Source organism: Pygoscelis adeliae, unplaced genomic scaffold (assembly GCF_000699105.1).
Source record: "Pygoscelis adeliae isolate BGI_AS28 unplaced genomic scaffold, ASM69910v1 Scaffold444, whole genome shotgun sequence".
Taxonomy (NCBI): Eukaryota; Metazoa; Chordata; class Aves; order Sphenisciformes; family Spheniscidae; genus Pygoscelis; species Pygoscelis adeliae.
In genome coordinates this window covers 214,583-240,431 of record NW_008824677.1, presented here as the reverse complement: position 1 = coordinate 240,431, position 25,849 = coordinate 214,583, and the positions used below count along the sequence as shown (strand labels likewise).

Below are 25,849 nucleotides of genomic sequence, written 5' to 3'. Positions count from 1 at the left end.
CTCTCCCGCAGAGACGAGGTGGCTCGGCCGGTGCCCCGCGTCCACGTTTGCACCGAGGCGAGCTGCAGCGGTAACTTTCTTGTGCGGGCAAGTCCCGGCTCGGCTTGCCAGGATTTTATACGGGTTTCACTTGAACCGCGCCCCTGAAGTGTCGGTGCGTTTAAAAAAAGGGGGGGGGAAGCCGTTCGTGCCGTTCAGAACCGGGTTTCACCGAACCTGGTGCACGTTAAAAGCTCTGTGCGCGTTGCTGGTGCTTACGGCAAGTTCACTTTTCGGTAGTGTCATTGCTTGCTGTACGTCGCCCTTGTAGCCCTGTTCCTCTTTCATCCAGTTTGCTGGGTTCTCTGTTTCTTTGCTTTCTTTTCGACTGTTTTTCCTGTATGATGATTTTGTAACTTTCTCTCAATATCTAAGCCTTGAAAAATTACCTGAGGTGAACTTTCCGGAAGACAAATATATCTGCCTAGGCAGCTTGGTAGCAATGCCACGAAGAGCATTAGCTGGGGCAGAGCGGTACCAAGGGGAGATGCTGGACAACCTCAAGGCGCCTTGGTCTCTGTATTTACCTGAGATTTGCCGTCCATCCCTCCGTTCTCCGGCGGGTCTGGAGTCGGTAACCCACGGACAAGTTTGCCTGTTGCTCTGTGGGTGCCGCCGATCGGAATATTGGTGTGGCAGTGCTGTGAAATGGGCGTCTGAACTGATCTGGGTTAAAAACCAGAGCACGTTCAGAGGTGTGTTTTACCGGTCCTTCCACATAACTTGTTCCAGCGCAGCCACATGCAGTCGAATCGGCGCGGGGGGGGGAGGTGGTAGTTTGAGCGAGCAGCTTAATCTATTTATGTTGATAAGGAAATTGTAATGTGAAAGTATACCTTTAGTTCTTCTTTGTTTTGATTGTGCTTCTCTGCTGTTTCTAGACTTTTGGGGAGGAGTGTTCTTTCATTTCATTTTCATAACCACGTACCCACAAGAATACAGTAAACTTTTGAAACGGCTTTGAACTGGCACCTGCCATTTTGCAGAAGAGCAAGTCACCTTACTGAAAGCTTTAACGGTTATTGTCCCTTGCTGTTGTGAATCAAAGCTATCTAGACAAGCTGGTTCTCACCTTACTAGCCTGGCGGGGCCTCTTATCTGTAGTTCAGGAGTGGGAGCTTTCATTTTGTATGCCAAAGAAAACCTCCTTTATTGTAATTGGTTTACACGGTATTACTGGTTATAAAGATTAGATGGTTATATTTATTTCTTAAACTCTGGAAGGTGATTAGAATTGGGCCAGGAGGCAATCATTACTGGGCAAGTGAATTTCAAAATACTGCTGCGTAAAGTCCTTTAAAAAAAATGGAAGATTGTTTTTGTTTTGGGAAACAAGGAAACTGATACTACTAGCGTTTAAAGATGTGTCCTTAATGCTCTAAGTGGAAGTGTTAATTCCTTTTTGGTGTGTGGTAAACGGACTCTAGTTCATCTTGTCTCTATTTTCATCTTGCTGTGGGTGCATGACTTCTTTTGGAGAAGTACATGGTGATTATAGCTGACTTTTGTCCAGTTCATACTCTTAAAAATGGATACGTGTACATCTCAGCAGTGGCGAGGCCGTCAGCTGTAGTAGGTGTTGTGTCCTGCTCCGGGGACGTCAGGGACGACTCGGAGAGAATCCCGAGAGCAGCAGCGAGCTTGGTCAAGGATCCAGAAGTCACGATGGGCAAGGAGAAAGTTAGAGAATAGCAATTACAAATCTTCTCATTCTTGTCTCTAGAGTAGACACATCTTCAAATATCTGAGAGTTCTCCGTGTCTCTGGAGTAGAACCAAAAAAATGAGAGGTTTAAATAGTAGTATGGAAGACGGGCACAGGATATTGGAAAACTCTTGTTAACGGGGAGAGTGGGCTGCTTAGGCAGCACGGTCAATCTCTGTCAGAGACCTTTTGATGATAAAATCTGTCGGGCAGCAATGTGGGTTTTGTAACCCCGCGTTGCTGTGAAAGGATGAACTGTTTTCCTGACACAGACCTTCCGGGCGCATTTCTTCTTGGCTAAAGCGCTGGTAGTGAGGAAGGCCCTTCCCTGGGACGCGCAGAAAGACGGTGTGCATTGGGAGCTTGTGTTGGGGAGGGAAGGCTCAGGTGGTGGAGTAGAGGGTGCCTGTAAAGAGGGAAGGAACACTGGGGGGGCTATTAGTGACAGAAAACAACATTTTTTTATTCCAGGCTTCCTCCCGCTGCCTTTTTTTGTGCGTGTGATGTATGGAAGTCATCTTGTGCTATTTCCCTGCATTGAGAGTTGCAGGAGGTCCCCCGCTTCTTCCCAGGCCGTGGACCGCTGTACGTATGTTTGAGCCTTTCTTCCCTGCGAGTTGGAAACGGGTTCGTGCTGTGGTTTTCAAGGCCTGGGGGATCTGACAGGCTTTCGTAGTGTTTGGGTAGACTAACTCTGGTGACATCAAGGTGTCCACTATACGTAGAAATCTGTAGTTCAAAAGTAAACCGGGCAATTCACTTTTTGCTATATTAATGCTTAGTGATCTCTGCTATTATGTGTTGTTTAGGTAGTTCCTCTGACATTAAGCAACAAATTGCTTATATTAAAATGGCTTGTCATAAAGGAGAGTTATTTCTCGTATTTAAAATACCTTCCTGAGATAATTTGGCGTGGGGTTTTTTTTGCGTATGTATTAGAAGGATGCAGAAACTAGCCTTGGCCTTACAGCTGTTGTCCCTAAGGACTGTTCCTGGTGTGTTAATCATGTCTGGTTCAATATATTGGCCTTCAGGAGCTTGAGCTACTCAGCGGCTCTGAAAGCTGTGCCCTGCCCCTCTAAGAAGGTTGGAAAACAGATTTTTTGGGGGGGGTGGGGAGGAGGGTGTTTTGGTTTGGTTTTTAAAGAACAAGTGGAGTGTTGTCTTAAAGGGTGAGTTAGAGGAGAAGACAGCATGGGCTGTCCATATAGACACTAAACCGTGCAGAGTATGAGGAGGTATCATCCCTTGGAAGTCTGGGTGGTTTGTTGAGTATCTGGGACCCGCTTGCACCAGTATCAAGTATAGAATAATAAGTTTTCTTTCCGCATTCATAGAGTGCGGTGCTGTTGTAAGGTGTTGGACTGGTGCTGGTGGAGCACGCCTGTTTTACCGCAGGACGGGCAGCAGCGCGGGGTCCCTTTATGCCCTTCTATTAATAAGCCTCAGCCCGAGAGCGAGGAGGGACAAGCCTCTTCTTGGCAGCCGTTATGAAATGGCAGTTGTTATGGCTGAAGATGTCTGTTCGGAGACCACCTGCTTGTTCACTGCCAGCCAGGAGCTGAATTTAGAGGATTTGTAGTGATCTGCCGGCTGGCTCTGACTTCTTGTGTCGGTGCTGACCTCACCAAGTACTTCTGCAGTGACTGACTTTGATTTAATCTGAGGGAGGGTTTTCTCTGTGTTTGCAGCTCCTTTGTGTTCTCACCTTTAAAAAAGGAACAAGGGTTATAACCTAAATCAAAGTATTTTAATGTTGTTTTCCTTTCCCTGTTATTTAGTGACCTGAGCTGAAATGTTCTTTGTTTTGGGGGAAGGAAAGGATTTTGTGCGTTGGGGCTACAACGCAGAGCCATAATGTGGTTATTTGAGGTCAGTAACCGCATCAAAACTGGGTATGCGAATCTGTCCCTTACGTCTGTGACAAAGGCTTTCCAGTGCAGCTACAATGGCAAATCTTGCTGGTGAAGGGAAGTGATTTCCTCTGCTAGCGGCTTCTCTCTAGTCTTGAATTATTTGAGTTACACTGAAAGACTTCTGACCATACGTGTTTTCTGCATAAGGACGTGTGGGTGTTTTTGTTTCTAACTGACGCAGAAATGTTAGAAAAATCTTTGCTGTGTCGATGGGGCTTTGGTATTTCGGCACGTGAGCAAAATCGTCTTATGCCAAAGCTGTACCTAGGAACGGGGCATCATTTCTGTCTTCTGGAATTCACTGTTTAAAAACCTTTATTTGCTGCAGAATCATTTTCTGCTTCTGTCTGCTGTGGAGACTAGTGGAAAACTTGCAGCTGTGTTGTGGCTTCAGTCCTCTGTGGTCCCTTCAAACCCGCTGTGTATCGATCAGGAAGTCATCTTACTGATTTTGCTGCTTTGAAGATCCATTTGTATTGCTGGTTAGCATGCATAAGTGATTGAGAGGAGTCTTTTGTGTTTCCTTTTGAAGGTTTATTTTCTCTTGTTGTTTAGGTAAAGTAATGAGTTTCCTGTAAAAAAAAATAAATATATATTTGCAAGATAGTGGCAGTGCAAAATAGAATCAGGGATTCCTAACGTTATATTCCTTTCTGACAGCTCCCAGCTGTCAGTGCCTCCTGCAAGAGGTAAAACTGGGATCTGCAAGTAAAGGAATAAGTGCCTGAAAAATTTCACATCTAAGAATACGCTTCCCAGGCATGTTCTCATGTAATTTTTTTTTTTCTGAAGGAAAAGATTTGAAAAAAAAATTGCAGTAAGTCAATACAAGAATATCACCTCTTCTAGATTCAGTTTTTTGACTGAGGTTGCAGTGCTGGGTGCTCGGAGTCACCATGTGTTTACAGCGGGCAGTGTTGTCTTGGTGACTCTCCTTCGTGAATGACAAAGAGGCCCTACTAGAAAACCCTAAACTTTGACTATTTCCTTACTGATTTTCATTTTCTGTTTTCGTTGGCTTGTTTGTGTGAAGAATAAGTTCTTTCTCTGGTTATCTTTTCCATGGATTATCTTCCCATGGCTTATTGGATCCTCAAACTGGAAGTTGAGAGAACCTTAGCTAGAGGCTTACGCTGAAGGCAGTTTTGTTCTAGGTGCCCTAAAGAAGCTGTGAGTGTAAGTAGACTATATGGGTTGGGAGATGGATGAGTGAAATTCCAAGTTTTTGGATTGGTGATTGGGTTTTTTTGGTTTTGTTTTAAATGATGGCCATAAGTACACGATTGTGTTATACTTCTATTTCACTATTAGTAGGAGCCATCAGTACTTTATGTCCTGTTGCATTTTGTGCATTTTTGGTGCTTTAAATTAAAATACTGTGTTAAACTTGCTGCAAAAAGCTTTAAGACTTTTTACCTGTGTAAAAAAGGCAAATGTGGCAGTACAGATTTTTCCCCCATTAAATGACTTATAATGGTTATGAGGGTTTTTCTCTATACAGCGTTGCCAGAACGATGAAGGCTGTGTAGCTTCAGCAAAAGCTACTTTTGCATTTTTTCTGTCTTCCTGGAGCACGCTTCCCATGCAAAACGAAAGCTGTACTACTACAGTGTACTCTGTTTTACTGGGAAAAATGTTGTATCTGTTGCTCTAGATACGTATTTAGAGAAAGTGCTACAGCTAGGCGGGTAGACAGTCTTAAATAGCTGGGCTTAAGTTGGAACCAGCGGCTTTGCTTTTTGAACATATTTAACATGTATGGCATGTGAATGTGTTCAAGACCACAGCTGTCTTGGTAATAGAAATACGATTATTTAATATGAAGTCTGGCACTTGATCTGCCATGCTTTTGTTTCCACATTTGTGCAAATCCTAAATCTGTAGTTTAGCAGATACCTGTTTTGCCTGCACCTTTTAATTTACATTTGTTTGATTGCATTATAATTGGCATAGCTGAACTAAAAGCTTGGAGTTTTATTCAGACTTTTCATAAGGTGGTGGTGCAAAGGTTGGACATGCAAAATGATGGGAGCTTTAGATGTAGTGTATCACAGCTAATAGCCCTGTGCACATCCTGGGTGTGATAGTCAATTGTATTATTTTTTTGTATCATTTAAGATAAATCTTTTATTAACAGATATAAAAATACACAGCACTGTATGCATTTTGGCAATTGTCCGTGGTTTAGCAACCCTTAGGACACTGATGAAAAGGGTTCTGGCAAATTTAGCAGTTGGGGTTTAAATATTATTCTGTGCCTCCCTGCCAAGAATGGCACGCTTCCCGCTGAGCTGCAGCACCTGGTAAGCTAATGCAGAGGCCGTGATGGGTTTTTAAGTAAAGATGCTGGATTAACTGGGGCATCTGAGTGAGTCACATGCTCCACTTTGCCATCCTGTCTAGGATCAGTAATTCCAACAAAAGATTGCTTAAACTGCTCTGGTGAATTCAGCTGCAGCACACAGAGCTTCTAGTCCAAAAATTAGAAAGAAAATAGTTGCTAGCTGAGAGGAGCGTGAAGGTCTACAAGAATAAAAGTCTTTATCTGGATTCTAACAGCAATGAAGACTGACTGTTACTGCTGCTTCATATCTCTGTGGTAGCTGATGTGAATTGAGAGGAGTTATTAATTGGGAAAAATTGTCACAATTGCCTGCCTTTCATGGGAAGAGGGCTAAGAAAAGTGCAGCTTTGGAAATTTCTGTTCTTTATAGGCTCATATTTCTAGATCAGGTTTTATACACAAGGCAGGACACCTGGGAGTCTTACGGGTATTTGCGTCCTTTGAGTTGCTAAGATTTAACTTCTCAGGTATGTCTGTCTGCCTCTTAACAAGCGCTGAAGGAACTTGCATCTCGAGATAGTCAGATACTGTAAAATTCTCATGGAAAAGTCAGTGTCTTTGTAGTGTCTTTTGCTATGTAGATGGTGCTTTGGAAAGCTTACTTAGGTTTGACGGCTATTTAACACCACTGCTTTAAACTTTTGAGGGTTCTGGCTCTCAATTTTTTTTAAGCAGCTTTAGAAGAATCTGATTTGAGGGAAGAGCAAAGGCCTTGTGGTTCATAGTGTTACTCAGGTAAATGACCCTAGGGTAGCTAATATTCCTCCATGTTCTACGTGAACAAGTAATGTTTGTTCTACTCTTAGAAGTCTTCTGGCATGATGAGGAGATGACATCCAATAAATGCATATTGTAATATTAGGAGTAATGAAAACTCAGCAGCCATGGGACTTTTTTTATTTTCCATGCTGTGATTTCCCCTTTTACATATATGCATTTTGTTAGAAGTATAACCTTGGGAAATGCTTAGGTTGTCGCAAAGTGTTGCAAATGTAGTTGTCCAGATCAGTTTTTCTGTACGTGACATGCTGTATAGTACCAAATGATGCTCTTGGGATTAATGTGTAGTAGTTGATTACAGAAGGAGCTTGTAAAGTTGCTGTAGAAAGCTTTCTGTATGTGTGGGCCAAAATTAGTCTGTTCCTTTATTGGGAAATCAGATTGAAGTAATTAATCTCTATCTGTAAAACACCGGCGGCCGTGATGAACTGATGATGATCCACAGATCTGTGCTATATTTTAAGAGTAAAGCTTGAAAAATGTTTGTGCTTGGTGCTCCTCTTGTGCACGCACTGCCCTCCCCTCCCCAGCCACACAGTGATCCTTAAATCTTAAACTGTGCTCTACGACTGATAAAGTGGTCTGGGGAATTAGTAAACCAGACTTCATGTTTTATTATCCTCTATCCCAAGTAAGCGTGTGTTTTTTGTCTTGCAGTATGTTCAAGCAGATGCTCCTACCAATAAAACACTGGCTGGGCTCGTGGTGCAGCTGCTGCAATTCCAGGAAGATGCCTTTGGAAAACATGTCACCAATCCTGCCTTCACAAAGCTTCCTGTGAGTACTGGGGTTAACCCACTGCTGTTACAGCAGCGTGTTTTGTTCTTCTTCCAGTATCTGTGCTGCTGGCGTGCTTCCAGGTGACTGGGGGATCTGTGCTTAGTCTGAAGCTTTTGTTGATGCATCCTCTGGAAGGGGTGGAATAGCACGCTCCTCCTTAAAAGCAGATTTTAAATGTAATAAATCTTACTTTCTGTACGTTTGGAAGTGATTTCCTGAATACTGTGGAAAGGTTTTAATTTCTAGTAAAATTCTATGTAAACTTGTAAATTTTAAGTCAAATCTGTTTGGACTGATGCATCCTAAACTGACTGACTAACATGCACTTTCCAAAGCAAACAAGTTTCCATTGGTCATTTCTGTTGATTGAACTTCAAACTTGTAACGCTGTCAAGGCTGAAAAATGGCTTTACCGTGTTCTTTAGTAGCACATAGTTACCTAATTAGTCTGGGATAGTTTTCCGGTCACTCAGAATATTGGTATACAGAAACAATGTCAGCATTTTAAGGGTTGCTTATTTAAAGTTCAGACTTGGCACATCTTTACCAGTAGTGTCCTAGTGACAGTCCCGTTGTGCTTGGAACCCTGCCTACTGCCAAAAGAATCTTGTCCAAGTGAGCGTGAAGTCTAAACAACTGATAGAGGGAAGAGGGATGTGGCAAATGGTAAGGACGAAGTAACAAATGGATTTCAGCTGTGAAGGGCAAGGACTGTAGCATGGTATCAGGCACCCAGTTGGCCCATTTAGGGTAGGTTTTGTGGGCTAAGACAACTGTCATAAATGTGTGTGTAAGCATTGCGGACATCAGCCGGAAGGTCTTTGCTTATCGTTGCCACAGAATGCTTACTGGGAACCAAAGGTCATGCAATCTAGGTGTCCTGGTTCTGGCTGGGATAGAGTTAATTTCCTTCCTAGTATGTTTTGGATTTAGGATGAGAATAATGTTGATAACACACCGATGTTTTAGTTGTTGCTAGGTAGTGCTTATACTAGTCAAGGACTTTTCAGCTTCCCATGCTCTACCGACTGAGAAGGCTGGAGGTGCACAAGAAACTGGGAGGGGGCACAGCCAGGACAGCTGACCCAAACTGGCCAAAGGGACATTCCATACCATGTGATGTCATGCCCAGTATATAAACTGGAGGAAAGCTGGCCAGGGGTGCCATTGCTCAGGGACTGGCTGGGCATCAGTCTGCGGGTGGTGAGCAATCACATTGTGCATTACTTGCTTTGTATATTCTTTTTTTATTGTTGTTGTTATTATTATTATTTTATTTCAATTATTAAACTGTTGTTATTTCAACCCACGAGTTTTCTCACTTTCACTCTTCTGATTCTCTCCCCCATCCCACCAGGGAGGGGGAGAGTGAGCGAGCGGCTCTGTGGTGCTCAGTTGCCGGCTGAGGTTAAGCCATGACACTTAGATATACATACTAAGTTGGAAATATTTATAACGGATTACAGTATCATAAACTGAAGTTGTTCTGAAAACTATTGAAAGTACTCATCTTCTTTGGTCCACCACTTACAGAATACTATCTTTTATTATTTTATGGTGTTTTTTTTTCTCAGACATTTTGCTTATCTTTTGTGCATTTGCATTTCTTTTGTGAAGAGTATGAATTCGTGCACGTTTTCTCCAGAAGAGGGGTTTTCAGACTTACTTACTGGGTGAATCTCTTGGTGCTTAGGAATGCACACAGATGCACCACAAGATGCCATTAAGATGTAGCTCACCACCTCTTAGCTCACCATTCTGATGATGGTGAGATGTCGCTCACCATTCTGATCACCTGATACCTCGGTGGCGATGAAAAGCTTTAGGGACAGAGGTGAACATTGCAGTGCCCTATTTTGATATGGCAGTGTAGACCATAAAACTGTACCCATACTCAACAAGTTGATAAGTCATTTGAGTGCTCTCAAGTCTTAAATCAATTTGTCTTATCGTAAAAATGGGTAATAAAGATTTCAGTGGCATTGTAAATATGTTGTTCCTGTGTTTAACTATTCTTGCTGTTTCGAAGGTCTAATCCGATCAAATTTGCTCAGCTTAAGTTTACAGCAGTTGGATCTCTCTGCTCTCAGTTACTTCCGACAGAAGACAACTCGTCAGTACATCTTCCTTTATATTGTTTTTATAAATGCAATATACTCTTTAAGACGAGGTTAGCTGTCACTTTTTTAGATATGTAATTTAAGATACCAGTTCAGGCTGCAAAGGAGGCTTTGTTACTCTACCATAGCACTTTGAAGACGTTCAGAATGCTTCAGTTCTACAGGACTGTATCTGACTTGGGAAGAGAGGTGGGGCGACGGGATGTCTTAAGTGACATTGCTAATCTCCAAAAATATATTGAAAAGCTATTGCAGACTTCCACTGAAAAGAAACTGGATGAAGCTAAAAGAGGTTAAAAGTTCGTAGTTATCTTAGTTACTGTTCAGTATTACCATGTTCCTGGCAAGGGAGGATCTGAAGTTGAAGAGGAGGAGGTCATGCTTGTGTAAAAGAAACAACCCCCAAGCCATCAAAACTAGTGCTATGTACCTGCAGATGACTCCAGAAGTCCTCATTTTGTGGCTACTACTCACAGCTGCCATCACTAAAGGCTGCCGTTAATGGTCCATTCCTTGCGTGATGCTGTTCTCCATTAATACACACGGCAGTGTTTCCATTATCAGTGCAGTTTACTGGAGATTGTGTTGGTCTTGAGAACTGCAGTCGTTGCAAAACACAGGGACGTGGCTCACCAGGAGCGCTTGCTGATGAGAACATGTCAAACCAAGGTTGTCCTTCCAGTTCACGTTAGAGCCTTTATATTTATTTTCCAAGTACTAGCCAGTGTACCTCAGGCTCGTTCTCTGAAGTGTCTGCTCTCCAGTGCTGGAGCAGTCAGTGACAAAGGGAAGCTGGTCTCTGCCATCAGTATTCGAGGTAAACCTCGCTGACCTGGACTGCATCTAAATCACTATGGGCTACATCTGTTGTAATAAAGTTCAAACATTTTACTTAGTGCTTTGAGTGGATGAAATAGACCTTGCATTTGAGAGAGGGTTGTTAATTCTGTGTTTAAGCTCCTGTTCTTGGCAAGGATGCTGTACAGTACAGGGTCCGTGAAGAGATCTAGAGTGAATGAAGGACTGTTACAGCTGGACTTCTGTGCACGTCTTCTGATTATTGCTTTTAAATGCATATTGACTAACCTTACTGATGCTCAAAAAAGAAAATGCTGATTAATTTGCTTAGACAGTTTCACATATTTGAAATGAAGGCTATATTAAGGTATTAACTCTTAAGACGGCATATTGTGAGACCAGTTGATCTTAATTGCCTTGTTGTGATGGATTTGGTTGGGTAAAAATGTTGAAGGGAATTGGGTTTATTGACAGCTGCATCTCTTCTGCGGAAGAGGTTTTGTCTAATTGTTAAAAGCAACTTCCTTTTTATGCTAGTAGCAATGACCACAGTTTAATAAGAGGGTCTTGCTAGAGTCTGCTGACACTTTAAAGAAGTGACTTATGTCTGTGAAAGAGATGTGTGTCCTGTTTTTCATGGTTAAGTATTGGCTGAACGTTCCTAACTTGCCAGAGTCGCTCCGATTGCTTGTGGTGCCGGGGGCTCCTGGATCACTGAGCCCTGTGCCCCGGTAATGTGGGGGCACACCAGAAAGGCGTGACCTTGTCATTGAAAGATTTAATGTGGGCTGCTGACGGGCAGCTTGATGAAGGCGAAGCTGCAGCAGCAGCCCCTGAACTTGAAGTAGGGGACGTTGGGTACAACGGTGCGATCAACAGTTTCCCAAAATGCAGCTGAGGTGGGCTTTGCTGCAGCGATTTCGTTCAGTTGTGGGTCTGGCATGTCAGCAAAAAGAGAAAGGTTGACTCTGGATGACCGTATGTATGTAGGACAGCTGAAGATAAGTAACAGCAACTTGCATACTAGTGCTGCAAAAATATTCATTACAACGGGTCTTCTGGCTTCATGTTGAGATTTATTTTTTTTAAAGCAGCTAGTGCTTGCATGCGTGTTTGTAAACCAGCGCTTGTATTCTCAGAGCCAAGTCTTATGGCAATAAAATCATTCAGCATGTTGAAACGTTTTGTTTTTGTTCAAGCTTCTGATCAGAGACTGCTCCATCCATAGAGGACTTTAGTTTGCGAAGAATAGTACTGAATTTCATGCAGCTCGTAAACTGGCAAGTACCCCTATGGCAGCTTTGAGCTCTCTCTATTACTTTCTGTGCACAGTAGGGCTCTAAACAGATGGTAGACCAGGAGCAGTTCTGTTCTTGTTGAATGCTTATGAAGGATCTTTTTTATGTTGTTCTTGGACACTGGTGTATTTGATATCTCGCAGAACTGCTTTGCTTTCCATGAGCAGCTCTAGAGCCAAGGAAGGCAATGTTTCGTTTAGATCCCATGCTACCATTTTAGTTGCCTGGCTGTAGAATGAATTTAAAATGCTTGTGAGTAATGCTAGAACTGTCTGTAATTTGGTGTTCATTCTGTGTTAGCAAATACTCCTGAGGTGTAATATAATGGACTTTAAAGAAAATGACCTGTTCTGATCTAAAAAGTAAGACAGAAGCTAGATGAGAAACATTCTTAATGTAGAAAAACTACTATGAAGGCTGTCGTCTGTGCGGTGTCTCCAGCTTTGTGCTTTCTCTAGTTCTGGCAGAAGGCAGCTTGCAGAAAACCGCTCGTGACCGGAGTCCAGCCATTAAACAACTCCCCAAATCCTGTTTTGTGAATTGTACAAGTTTTTTATTTTTACTGAGAAACGCAGAATAGGCTGATCTTGGTCTATATGTTTTGCACGTGTATGGAAAGACAGGTTTCACTTCCAATTCCAGTAAGTAGTTGGGCATCTTACCCTGAATGGAGCAACGTCAGAAGGGGTCAACAACTCAAGTGCCCCTTGGCACGGCCCTTGTGCGCTTCTGACGGGGCTGGGAGGTGTGGGTCTGCATTTTTGTAGGTGGGTCCTTCCTCGTTAGTGCCAGCGGGTACCGACTGCAAGGCAGAATAGACATTTCTGTTGTGGAAGTTTAGCTAGGTGATCGATCTGCCTCATTTTGTCATGTCAGTGTACTGTTAGAACAGCTTTCTCTAAATATACATATTTTTATATCTGTTATATATATGTATATTTTTTATATATGTTATATATATATAATATATATATATACATACAAACATTCTGACCAGAGGTATTAGTAAAAGAGCAAAGATAATTCCAAACCAAAATTTGTCAGAAAAAATGTACCTTTCTGTGTAGGAAACAGTCCTGCTTCTTTAGTAACCTTTTAGAGAACGGACTTGGGGGAACTCGGAGCTTTTCAGTCTCCTCGTGCTGCTGTTTGGATGTCAGTTCTTTAATTTGGAGTACCTGTTTACGAATATGTGACTCAGCTGTACTCTGCTAAAATTGATGTTGAAGAAATGAGTTGGATTTAGTATTTTAGGGCAGGTCTGCACAGTGACCTTTTCAGATCTTGACAAACAACTTCTTGTTGCGGTGGAGGAAGGATGTGAATGGAGAGCTTTAGGAGCCGTAGTGAATATGGAGCCTGGGTTTTCGGTGTTCGTTTCTAATGATTTGTTTTAGCCTATTTAATATAGATGAAGAGCTTCTTAACTGACAGCTAAGATTTCAGGTTTAATTTACTGTGAAATGGGTGTTCAAAGAGCAGTTTGGATTTCTGTTTTACAGCTATGCAAGGAATTTTTTACAAGCTACTCATGTAAGGAAGATATATCAGGTTTTGCTTGCAAACATGAAGAATTCTACTTAAACCGAATGCACTTAGTCTTCTCGAAGCATTCTTAAAGGAGAACATAAAACTCCAAAAGTGATTAATCTGAAAATTAAACTATGCATTTGATAAGTTAGATGTCTAAAACTCAGCTAACAGGTATGTATGAATTTAAAATAATTACATAAAAGTTAATGTCACTGTGTTTTCACTTTTCTTTCTGGTTCTAGGCAAAGTGTTTCATGGATTTCAAAGCTGGAGGTACATTATGTCACATTCTTGGTGCTGCTTACAAATATAAGAATGAACAGGGCTGGTAAGTTTTTATTTTTGGTTTATACACCTTTTTTGGTTTATACACCTTTTGCATGAAATTAAGCACATGAAATGCCTATGCAAACTACTTAAAGTTTAATACTTTCTGGAGAATTCAATAGGCAAGGGAGTTAGAGATGGGAAGAGGAAATTTTTTTCCTGTTTTGCTGATGGTAGCTTTTTAAGACACCCCCGCACGCTTCCAAATTTAAAGAGAAGTTGTCCAAGTTTAAGGTCTTGAGCCTGTAGGTTGGGAGTTAATTACAAGCTTGAGGCTTTTTTTTGCCATTTATTTGCCATGTGACTGAGCAAATTAACCAGTATCTTAGAATCGCTGTTTCCCATCCGTAAGATGTAAATCCTTCTTACTGTATTGAGTGCAGGGTTTAATTATAACTGGGAAAACATGAAACATTGCATAGATACTAATAAATGCTAAGTTTTCCATTGCTCATCAGCCTCCAAAAATGGGGAGTGTCAGTAGTTAGAAACGCCGCTCACGTAGCTGTCGACACTAGTATAAAACTATTCGTGTGACGTCCCAACAGTGTTGTGGCCTGTGTGTTTTAAAGTTATAATCCTCTTTCCGAGACAGCAGTAGCGTGAATTAACGATATTTGAGAAAATTGGAAGAAACCTGAGGATGAAAAGTCGATACATAAAAGTTAGCAGAGATAGTTCTTGTACGTGAATTTAAATAGTTTCTGATCTGATGTTGTGCAGACCTGTAACAGCATTCCTGGAATTGACTGTGTTTGTTACCCACGAGAGCAAATTAAAAGGCAAAAATAAAGTTGTTTTGCTATGGTTTGTTATTTTTTAGGAGTAGTTTGTACTCCTATCAGCTAAATGGATATCTGAGGTGGATATATCAGGAAGCTGGTATGAGTAAACTGCTTTCAGGGTTTTTTCTGCTCCAATATTGCCAACGCGCAGGGCACGATACGTGTTTGTAGTGTTCTGTGTGGCGTATCTTTCAGGAGTGTCTTGCTACCTCTTTGCCTTAAGATAAAGGAGTTAAATGGCTCCTACTTCATGAACATTTAAACATTCCAATTTTTCCAAACAAATTTAGTTTTCAGTCATTGAAATTTGTCAGCAAAACTCAGATACACGATTGCCTCCTCTCTTCTCACTCTCTTGCTGATTCCTCCAAACTAGTGTGGGTAGTGTCTTGTGTTTGTGCATGTGGGATGTAGAGGGAAGTAATACTTGAATTTAACTCTGAGGATCAGACTTAGAGCTTGGAATGTATCCTTCACTGACTCAACCAAATAATATGTGGTGTTTTGCCTGAAATATGATTTTTTTTTTAACGGTATGCATTGTCGCTCTTGCTTAACCTGTTTGTGAATGATCTGTCTTATAGGAGAAGTACCTTTCCTCGTCATAATAGGTATGTCTGAAAAATGCACTTATCCAGTGCAGCTGGACATACCTTGTCTATCACTGCAATTCAAGTATAGTTGTTTGCTAAAACCTGTCAGAGGGTATCAGTTAAACTAAGGACAGGAAGAATTAGTACTGCTATTTTATCTAAATGGGCAACTAAAAAAAAGTGCTATTTCTTAATATATTGACATGCTTCTCTTAAAGTATGGGTTTCAAAAGCAGGCAAAAAATTGGGGGCATGTATAGCATTAAATGAATGTGTAATGCAGCTTTTAGGCAACCAAATGTAAAAATTTTGGTCAAACTTGAATGCCTTAAGTATCTTTGTTTCGTAGGTACTGAAGAATTTATTAGGTGTCTAGGAAAATAGGTTAGTTTGTGTTTATTTGGCATTTATCTTCACTTCCTTGAAACTATTAAGTTTGAGAAACATGTTTTGAATACAGACTATGAAGCTGTCAATGGGTGAATACTGGAGAAGTGGCTTGACCTTGGCTCTTAAAATCCGATGTGTTATAGGTGCAAAATACTTTATTGTGTTGTGCAGTGAACTGAGAGGCTTCTTGATGACTGGCCCTACTTCTAGAAGTCAGCGTAAAGTTTTCAACATGCACAATGCTATTTAAAGAGGTCATAAATTTCTTCTAAAATTGAAAGACTATTCTAATAAATACGCCAGGATATTATCTTTAAGCTATTTGCCACGTCCTTAGAGTGAGGGGAAGAGTCCCTAATACTGCTTTAGGAGAGAAGCCATCGTTCACTAACAGTGAATGTTTCTAGTGCTGCCCGACACTACAGCATATTTACGCAGTACCACCTGCGTAGGCAGCTTCCTTTTGAGAACACTAGAGAGCCTCAAGTGAAGAAAAACATGGTGGTCTCAGCTGAAGTGTCTGTTTAATTTAGTAGTGTAATATTGATGTGATGCCATCTTGTGTGGTAATGGGTTTTGTGACTAAAAATCAACCTTGCTTTGGTTTACCTTCATTGTATATTGATAAACTTTAAAAATTGATTTGATGTGTTACTGGAAACAAGCATGTGTTTAAAAGAAGCTGTCATTAGATATGAGCACAGGAATGAATTCTTGTATTTTAAGTTGGGGTGTTAACTTAAAGCATATCAGTCACTGCATGGTAATTGAAATATGATCTTTTTCACTGTGTTAAGTGTACAGGGTACTTTTTATTTTATACGCTGAAATCCCTTCTGCTGGTATTGCCACTCCTGAACACCAACTCGGCACTCCAGTTACGAGCGTTTTCAGACTCTAGCTTTTTCCAAAACTTGGGAGGTACAGAGGTGCACCAGTTACATCTGAGAGTCAACAGCCTGGTTATCTAAACATACCATCGTGCTTCGGAAAAGGCTGAGGTGTTAAGGGTCAGGCCCAAAACTGTTTCAGAGGCTCCTGCAGCACTGCTTACCCTGGCTGGTGGTGACGAGCCTGTGTGAGAGTGCTAGTGCAGACACCCGCGGGTGCTGAACTTGGCGAGGGACCGGTGTTAGTGCTGTTGTTGTCCCACCTCTCAGGTTCTTGGGGGTCGCCATTCAAATTCTTCATTTGAGTTGATTCATCCATGACTTCTGAATATGTGTATAGTTCAGGTGGATACAGCAGAATTCCTTTGGGGGCTCTTGTGGTTCTTCCCAGTAGAAAGTCTCAGATTTTGTGTTATCCCCCCCCGCCCCCATCTGATAGACACTTAAATCTGCATTGTTATTTCAAGAATTTTGATTTGTCAATGAAGTAGCGAACTTTAAAGTACCAGAGTCCAATAGAGACAATCATAAAATGCTTACATGGGTTATGAGCTACCTATATGCTGTGTGTGGGGTGGCTTGTTCTCAAATAGGTAAGTAGTTTAGAAAAATCTGAGGCAAACGAATTGCCGTGTTTTTCCTGGATTAGAATCTGGGACTGGTGGATGTTGCAGCTAGAAGTAAGAGAAACGTGAGAGCTTGTTCATGAATTTTCCTCATCTAGTTGTTGAAATCCATCGTGAGCATTTGATTGTGTTTCTGTTTAATTATCCTTTGTGGCTTTTGTGGAATGTACAACCCTGCTACAGGGTTTTGTTGGACAATGTCAAATCTTCATTTTTCCTAAACATTTCACAAATCAGTTGCGTTTTGTTGATTTGGTTCATTGTGATTTTTCTTGCTTGTGAGGGCTGCCAAGTGAAGCAAAAATATTTGTGATTGTGCTTTAAGTGTTCCTATGTGTAGCTACCATGATATACTGTTTTTTACGTGGAACGTGAAAGATTCTTGACTACAGAATGGAGGAGAGTTGAATTTAATATTTTTGAATAATTTTCCTTAACAGGCGGAGGTTTGACCTGCAGAATCCATCCCGAATGGATCGAAATGTGGAGATGTTCATGAACATTGAGAAAACACTAGTGCAGGCAAGACACTCATATACAAAACTGTATGTGTTCACATGCTCAGGGGAAGGGATTCGCTAGCTTTTCATGTACCTCAGTTGTGACCCACTGAAGAGTTTCATCCTGGACTTCTGTAGGAATATTATACTCTTCCCTCCCTCTCCCACCCATTTTAGTCACGATTCCATGTTATCACTTAAACTTCAGAATTTTTTCGCTGATATTCTGCAGATATGCACAGGGTGACAAAAACCTGTTTGTAAGGTAGGAGAAAGCATCCTGAGTGTCTCCCGTCTTCCTGTGAAAGAAGCGCCCTTAGGATTGAGTAACTAGTTCTGTACATATCCATACAATTGCTGACTTTCTTGAGACTTTCAGCTTGATAAAAGTTTGACTTTTTTCAGGGTTAGGGTACACTTTAGACTCTCTCACTTGCTTTATCAAACAAGTTACTACCAGAAGAGAGCAGATAACAGCTGTATGGAATCTAATTTGAAGTTAATTTTTTTTTTAGCTGCTGTGTGTGAATAACAATATTTTTTTTCAAACTCTAAACCCAAGCTCAGTGTACAATATAGCCAAGACGTAACTTTCAGGTGCTTGTCAAAAATGGAAATAGGAGGGACAGCAACAAGAAACAATACTCTTATTAGAAAAAATCATTGTATGGTGGTTTGAGTACATGCTAAAATCCAAAATAAAATGAATGTGTACCTGCGACTACCATAGAAACGCATGAATCCGCATGTTAGTGTGACAGGACAGATTCAGATTTGGAAGTTGACACACAGGGAACTTAAATTCCCTTTCAAGCAAAGCCTTCCAGAGCCTGTCAAAAATTCTTTGAAATCAAAGACATGGTTTCCATTAAAGATGATGTGAAAGCAGGAACGTGAGAACAGCTACGCTGGGTCACGTTCCCTTTATCTGTGATAATGTCTCTGACGGAGCTAACGGCAGATCTGCAGAGACCAGAAAGAAACCCAGGATAAGACTTTGGCGGGGAGGCGTGCAAAGGAAATATTGCTGTCATAGGGGTTTCTGGAGCTAGAGTTAGTGTGCCGTATCACAAGCCGATACGTGTTCCTTTTGAGCTTTTTCAAGCATTGGTGGTCTTAATAGGAATTTTTTGATTTATGTCACAGGTGGCCTACTAATTTCTTATTTAACTTCTTATTCTCTCCACTAGAACAATTGTCTGAGCAGACCGACCATCTACCTCATTCCAGATATAGAATTGAAGTTGGCTAATAAATTGAAGGATATTGTCAAACGTCACCAGGTAACTGCTAAATAGCATATCTTAAAACAAATGTTTTGTCAGTTGTAAGATAAAATGTATTTGCCTGACTTCAACATACCAGTTAACATCTGGATGGTGTCTGACAACACAAGGCAGCAGCAGCAAGTCGCTCAAGACCAGAAGTTCACCATTTGTTAAAAGCGATTAGTAGTTACCCTCACATGGAGATTGAATCATAACTCTGTTCTAAAAGTAAATCTGAAATTGCCATTGAAGTGAAAAATAGTTCTGGTGTCTCAATGAGTTGGCTGCAGGCCCCAGCTGATTTAATGTTGAATGCCTGCTTATATGAAGCGGAAGATCACCGTTTGTCCAAATCTGAGACCAAAGAAGGTAGTGTGTAATACAGCTATTCTAGATATGTGGGGACAGCGTAAGGAAGCTTTAATCTTAAAATGATCACTACCTTTTTTGCTTTATTTTACTTGCTTTTTTCTTGCTTGTGCTGAACAGAACACAAGCAACAACGGTCTCTTGCTTATGAGGTAGTCAGCATTATTTCCGAGAGAGTCAACTTCTTGCCAATGTAATTTAATATACTAAATTATGAACTGAACAAGATTAATAGCTTCATCTCTTAAAAATGCAAACAGTCCTTTCACTTGTCTTAAGAGGAATATCCTGGAATGTGAACTCTAGATGCTCTGATAGCCTTTTGTGTTATGATAATTCACGGCTGTAGCCAAAGTAAACTGTTTCTTTTCCAGATTAAACGTATTTCCTGTGTTGTGATTGTGAACTATCGTCTCAACTTCAGTTGTGTAATTTTTCACAAGTTACTCTTAATTATTGAGCTGATTCAGGATGCTTGCTATTGCTTAAATTAGGGCTAATGATTCAATTTTCCTCTCATAAAGGAATTCTATTGTGAACTCAAAGCATGCTATATCCATGAATGATTTAAGGGACTTTTAAAGCAGGTAGCTTTGTCTCTAAAGGGATGTGAAGAACTGAAGACAGAAATTGTCCCTAATTCTGCTTTTTGGGCTTTCTTCCTTTGCCCTACCTCTGAATTCTCATCTTGTATTTGTGTTGCTACCTGTGCTTGCTCACTGTCTTGATTTTTTTTTTTTTAAACCTGTTGTTGTCATCTTCCCTCTACCCCATCCCTAGTACCTGTAGCTCCCTCCTCTCTGGCGTTTCCAAGTCTTCACTGCTCTGACTGCAGCCTTGCAGAAGAGTTGCGTATCTCTTGCCCCAGCACAGTGCTAGTGTGATCTCTGGGCTTGTAGAAAGAGGTGTCAGTTAGATGTTTGTTCTCTCTGCTGGTGAAGATGCTGTTACTGTCTCTGGTAGTCACGCTTTTTCTGATTTTCTTTATAAATGTCGAGGATTCTTCTGAGAAGAGCCAGAATAATAGTTCAGGAACTTGAAAGCAGGTAATGAGTGAGACTTAGCATTTATATCTATCTGCTTCAAGAAAAGTGTTTTGTCGATAGATAACTCTTCCATCTTGTTATGGATGGAAGTCTTTAGTTTCCAGTCACATTCAGTTTAGCAGAGGCAGGGAATAAGCCTTACAATCTACTTACATCTTTCAGAAAGCTGTTTTAATGTGAAGTTACCCATCCTTTTGTTTTCAGGCAAGACGGCATCCGAGAGACTTCCTGTTCATCTATTGCGTACTGGGTTTTTTAAAGCTCCATAGGAAATAGATGAAACTTACTGATCTGATTCACAAAGCTCAGATTAGACATCTAGAGAAACATCTTCGGCTCACGGGGAATGAAGGGAGAATTTCCATTATTGTTCCTTAAACACTTTGCACGTTCTTCATTCATGCCAGGGCTCTTTCCTTTCCCTTTGAACGCTTTTAAATTCTTTCTTTCTTTTTTGCTGTTGCTCAGAGCACCTCCTCTCCCTTTACCCAGTTCTATGAACTCTTGTTGGTGTAGGAACTCTTGCCTTTCGGCCCCTGATATCAGAGTAGTTTCCAAATATTTCTACCATAATGCAATGCATCTTCAAGCTTTTTTTAAATTTTCCTCCTTTTGATGCTGGTGGCTGTCTTCTAAATAAGTTGTTCGTGTATTGTTGGAGTAACCTACCCCATTTGCTCTTATGTCCTTTAAATAAATCTGTAAAATATTTATGGAATGTAAATTTTGAATAACATTTTCGTACAAACTGTTCCAAAACATAACTCCTCTGCAGAAGAGTCTGCAGTCTCAATTTCTGCTGTCCTTGGAAATGACTCTTCATACATGGAGGCTGGGGTGTCTCTGCAGCATTTAGGAGAATCCTTATGGCTCTCCACGTGAGGGAAGGACAGGGTTTTCTTGACTGGCCACACTAAGCAGTGTTATGTATTTATTTAACAGATACCTAATTATGTAGTAGAACTTTCTTGCATGATGATGTAGGTCCAGTAGGAGTATAATTATGGCCTGTACCCATATGTAGAGAAATTGCTTTCTGTACCACTGTTTGTGGCATCTACATAAGCGTGAGAAGTACATCTGTTGCTTCTCATATGTCAAGAAAATGATGCCCTAAACCACCAAGAAGAAAAGGTATTCTCACGTTTGAATATCTGACAAACAATGCTATCATGTTAGTGTATTTCTGATTTATTCCCTTTCTTCTATGATTTAGGAGGCTTTTTTGAAAGACCAGGTGTTTATTCTGTCTCTTCACATGCAGCCCTTCTTGAATACAAAGAATGTTCTATTCAAGGCAGCCACTTCTAGTTAAGTTTCTCAGACTTCACCTTATGTAAATTGTCGTATTTAGAAATTGTTTTGGACCAAAATGTGTACTTAGTGGAAAAAAGTTACAGATGCTTTCTTACAAAATATTCACCAATAGGTTTGTATGAACTGGTAGTTGAACAATTTACAATGAGAATTGGGGCAGAAGGAACTTGGAGGAAGAAGGATTTGAGATGAAAAGAGCAAGAGATGACAAAGTCATTTGGCAGCAGTCTTAAAATTATTGCCTTTTTCTGGCACTCCTTAGAAGTGGTATTTGTCGTAGTTGCATTGAAATTAGCTTTGAATATTTCTAGGTTGCATGGGATGTGGGTAAAAAGAAGCAGCCGAGAAGTTTGGGGTAATGTGTTGAAGGTTTCTCATGGAGTTTCTTCTTTCCTTCCACCTTTCCCACAGGGAACAGTAACTGAAGAGAAATCAAAGGCTACCCACCACGTCTATCCAAGTCCTACCTCAATGGATGACGGTAAGGTTGCTTTCCAGTTTTTAAGTGGAAATAGTCTTGTTACTAAATTCTGTTAGCAGTTACGGGAGCTTTTGCACAGACGCAGTATGTTCCTAGCCTGCTCCTGAGAGCCACTTGAAAAGTATTTCTAGGATTAACAACTCCAAATAAAATCAATGTGTGTCCTGCTTCTAACTGTTGGGTGTAACATTCACATTTTTAATTGATGCAACATGTTCAGCTTAAGGTGTGTAACACTGAATACTCTTCAGTGATTGCATTGGGAATTGAGATATTATTTATTGCTGAATGCAGATAGATATTTTGCTTGTCCCCAGTAACTTACAGGCTGAAGGGGAACAAAGCTAAGGGTCCAGAAGAACTTAAAAAAGAAATTAAGTCAGTTTAAAAATTAAAAGGAAGTATAGCGAAAGAAGGGGGCTTAAAACTAAAGCTTCCATTAACTTTTTTCCTTGTTTTTCTTCCTTGGTATACCCCAGTGTGTAAGTATAGGTCAAAATGTTGAGTGAAACATTATTAGGAATCAAGTAGATGTAGGAAAGGTAGCATAGATGCTAAAGTAAATGAGAACAGAAAAACTTCATGCCATGTTCCCATCTTTCCAGGTGACAGGTTGGGAATGCTGATACGTATCATTGCATGTGGTTTTGCAAGGTGGATACAATAACAAGTAGATCTGATAAATTGAGATTGTTGGCTTTATTATGGTGTGGTCTGCCCCTATATGAAGTACGTGGGTTCCACAAAAACAATTTAACAGCTGTATCCTTCAGCAAATAACAAAAAAATTGCTCTTAAGTTTTTTCATCTTAAATACATTTAATTGTCTAGTGGATCATTGTTGTCGAGTCTGAGCTTCACCGATGTAAATTACCTTTTTCCCATACACCCTGGCATCTGATGGCCACTAGATGGAAGTGTTCACTTCTGTATAGGAACCATCATGGATTGTTTGTCCTCTGGTGCTTGTCTTTGTTCTGTACTTCGGGTAGTATCATGCCTAGCCACAGGTTTGTATTTATTTTTAACCACTTCAGGGTCTCAGAAAAAGGTTGAGCACAGTAGGTACCATCTGTCTTGTAGTCAGTGAACGTGCAGTTGTGCTAGACGAGCTCTCTTAACCCCTGGTTATACTAAGATGAGAAAACAGCCATGAATTCAAGCAGTGTATCTTCATACAGGTTCAAATCCTCAGGGTTTCTCTTTAAATCCTGCTCTGGGCCATATTCTCGATATTTGGGTTGCAGGGGGTAGGTTATTACATTGTCAGATGTGCAGTTTAAAAGAAAAAACCTTTAAAACACCAGTCAGACTGAGTGTGTGCCTTACTGAAAACCAGCAAAGTATTCATGTTGCTCGGTAAGTCTGTATTCACTTGAAGTCGTCATTAGCACTGCTGCGAAAGAAGAAAGTTGACATGCAAGTTCTGTTAGACTCTTGGAAGCGTTCTATTAAAATCTGTTTCACCACCGCTCCCTGCCCTGACATTCTTCCTTCAAAATTTTATTCCTTCAAAACTCTATTGTTTTTTTAAATATCTGTTGAGAGTAGAATTTAGTACTGGGAAGAGGGTCTTCTGAAATAAATGTAAATCAATAGAAGTTAATGAGGGGATTCGGATGCCTAACAAGGATACAAAAAGACAGAGGGGAAATGTTTACCACTTGACAAGAAAGCATTTTGGGAGAAGTTTAGTCTTTTTGGTTACACAGAGATTTTAAAAAAAAAAAGATTGGAGTGTCTCTCTCTCTCTGTGTTATTTCTGCTGTCTTTACTGAATGTCCTTTTGGAGGATTTGCTCTGTCCCATTCTGAGTTCCAGGCCCAAGTGGCCAAGGTGTTTGGGAGATGATACAGGACAAGATGAGCTGGCAGAGGATAGTGCTTCCACCTGTCAGCCAGAAATGCCTCTTGCTTCTGTTGAGAAGCAGGCGGACTGTTTCAAGCCTCGTTGGATCTTAATCTAGAGTGTGTTAGGGTATGTGACCAGGGAAGGAAATGTAATAATTCTTAATATTAATATGACTTTACTAATCCAACATCTGTGTCGTATGCAGGCAAAGCACATGCATGTTTAGACGTGGCAAAGATAATGCTGGCGCGTGTATTACCATGGCAGGCCAGGCCATTGTAATTTCACTACAGTAGATTTTTATCAGAGATTATTGCAATAACTTTACTATGAGTGACTGTGGAAAAGCAAAATAGTGTTTAATGTGCTTTACAATCTGAATCTGATGCTAGATCTCTTTCCCCTTTGCAGATGAATGGTTGAGACCTGTGATGAAAAAAGACAAGCAGGTGCTGGTACACTGGGGCTTTTTTCCAGACAGGTAAAGAACGGTGGGGGAAGAAAGCGCACCACAAATCTTACTTAAGTTTGTTGAAGGAAAAGTGTCAATTAAAACTTGAAAGTAGGAAAATCCGTGTCCTCAAACAAGCTGTTCCTTTAGCTTACTGAGTCTTACCTCTCCTGATAGCAGTGCTCTGTGGTGAACTTGCATGGGGAATGTCCCAGCCTTGTGGGCTACAACTGTGCTCTTTTCTTATTCTGCAGAATATGACAGGCTTGGACCTATCTCATACTGTCTCTTCTAAAAATTTAACCCGACTATACTGCATTCCTGTTGTTTTGATTCTGAATGGTTGTACATTGCTGTTCATATTACGAGACAAGCAGTCTTACGGAGTATAACCACACAGTAATTTAGCATTGCTACCATTTATCTCAATGTCCAAGGCTTGAAAAGACTTAATCAGTGGTTTAAAACTGAAGCATGCATACCCGTTTGTGATACTGGCAGGCGGGTGAGGTTAGAAAAGGAGAGTCTATTTTTCTGCAGAGCCACTAGTAAAGTTGCAAACTGAACCAGACTTTCAAAGAGCAGAGTGAGCCTTTCCATAAAGTTAGTAAGACTTTAAAGCTAAAAGGGAGAACTTCTAATCACCTAGTTGAACTTTCTTTGACAAAGAGAGATTTCACTCCATCGGTTGCCTTTAGGCAAGTGCAAGTGACTGTTGAAAGCTTATATTTGAGAAAGCTGTCTTGTGTTGTTAGATGATGTTACAAGATAGTGTATGTACTGTTAGTAACTTAAATGTGTTTGTAGTAACTGGTTTCTGAGTCCAGGTTATGGAAAACTCAAAAGGTTGATAACCCAGCATTGACTTCTATTTAAACAACTTTTTCAGACTACTAAAATCTGCTCTGCTGTGCATGCACAGACTTCTTGGGAACCGTATGCGTATTTCAGTGGAAGAAAGCAAACAACAATCACACTTAAGTTTCTTTCTTCATACAGATGAAGAACCTTTAAATACTTTTATATTTATATCATACCAGTAGTCAAGTTTGTGTTGACTCTGTGTGTATATGTATTTGTAAATATCAGTATAAATGAGGAATGCTATATACACACCTTTTCTTGCATATGACTTATCCCAGTTGTTCAGAACATGCTTGGTGTTGATTACAAAGTATTTTGGCTTTTGCTGTTACTGAGTGCAGTTTCTTAGTACTTATAAACAGGCTTTTGAGGGAATAGCATGTGGAAAAGTGAATGTAAATAATAAATGGATTCTACAGCAGTAGGGATTGAAGGAGAGGATGCATACTCCTTTCTTCTAGGAATCCAGTATCTCTTGCTTTAAACTCATAAGAACAGAAACAAGTTATTTAACTTAATGCCAGGGTTTGAACAGGTGACTCAAGCTGCATTTATACCCCTGAATGTACAGAGTAGATTTGCAATTTTAAGCTGGAGCTGGCTTCATTGAGATGGCCTTTAAATTCAGAAAGTTAAAAATGTGCATTAGATGCCTTGCACCCCTCCCTTTTCGGTGTGTCCTATTCCTGTAGCAGAAACCAGTGATTATTCCTTTAACTTTTCATTGCGTGGGAAATACTTTACTATTCTATCCCAGCAATATGATCTGCACATGTCAA

General features: G+C 40.6%; 1 protein-coding gene across 2 annotated transcripts in view; it reads left to right on the top strand.

Moving 5' to 3' along the window:
• The first annotated feature begins 7,443 nt into the window (after window positions 1-7,443).
• SMARCC1 (SWI/SNF related, matrix associated, actin dependent regulator of chromatin, subfamily c, member 1) overlaps window positions 7,444-25,849 on the top strand; it is an 88,430-nt gene continuing 70,024 nt past the window's right edge. The window contains exons 1-6 of one of the 2 annotated variants that reach the window (XM_009323142.1): window positions 7,444-7,560; window positions 13,555-13,640; window positions 17,364-17,445; window positions 18,614-18,706; window positions 21,835-21,904; window positions 24,167-24,236. In XM_009323142.1, the coding sequence (XP_009321417.1) occupies window positions 13,567-13,640; window positions 17,364-17,445; window positions 18,614-18,706; window positions 21,835-21,904; window positions 24,167-24,236 (389 nt within the window). In that variant the 5' untranslated portion in view covers window positions 7,444-7,560; window positions 13,555-13,566. The remainder of the gene's footprint in view (window positions 7,561-13,554; window positions 13,641-17,363; window positions 17,446-18,613; window positions 18,707-21,834; window positions 21,905-24,166; window positions 24,237-25,849) is intronic. The other variant, XM_009323141.1, reaches the window with a different exon arrangement.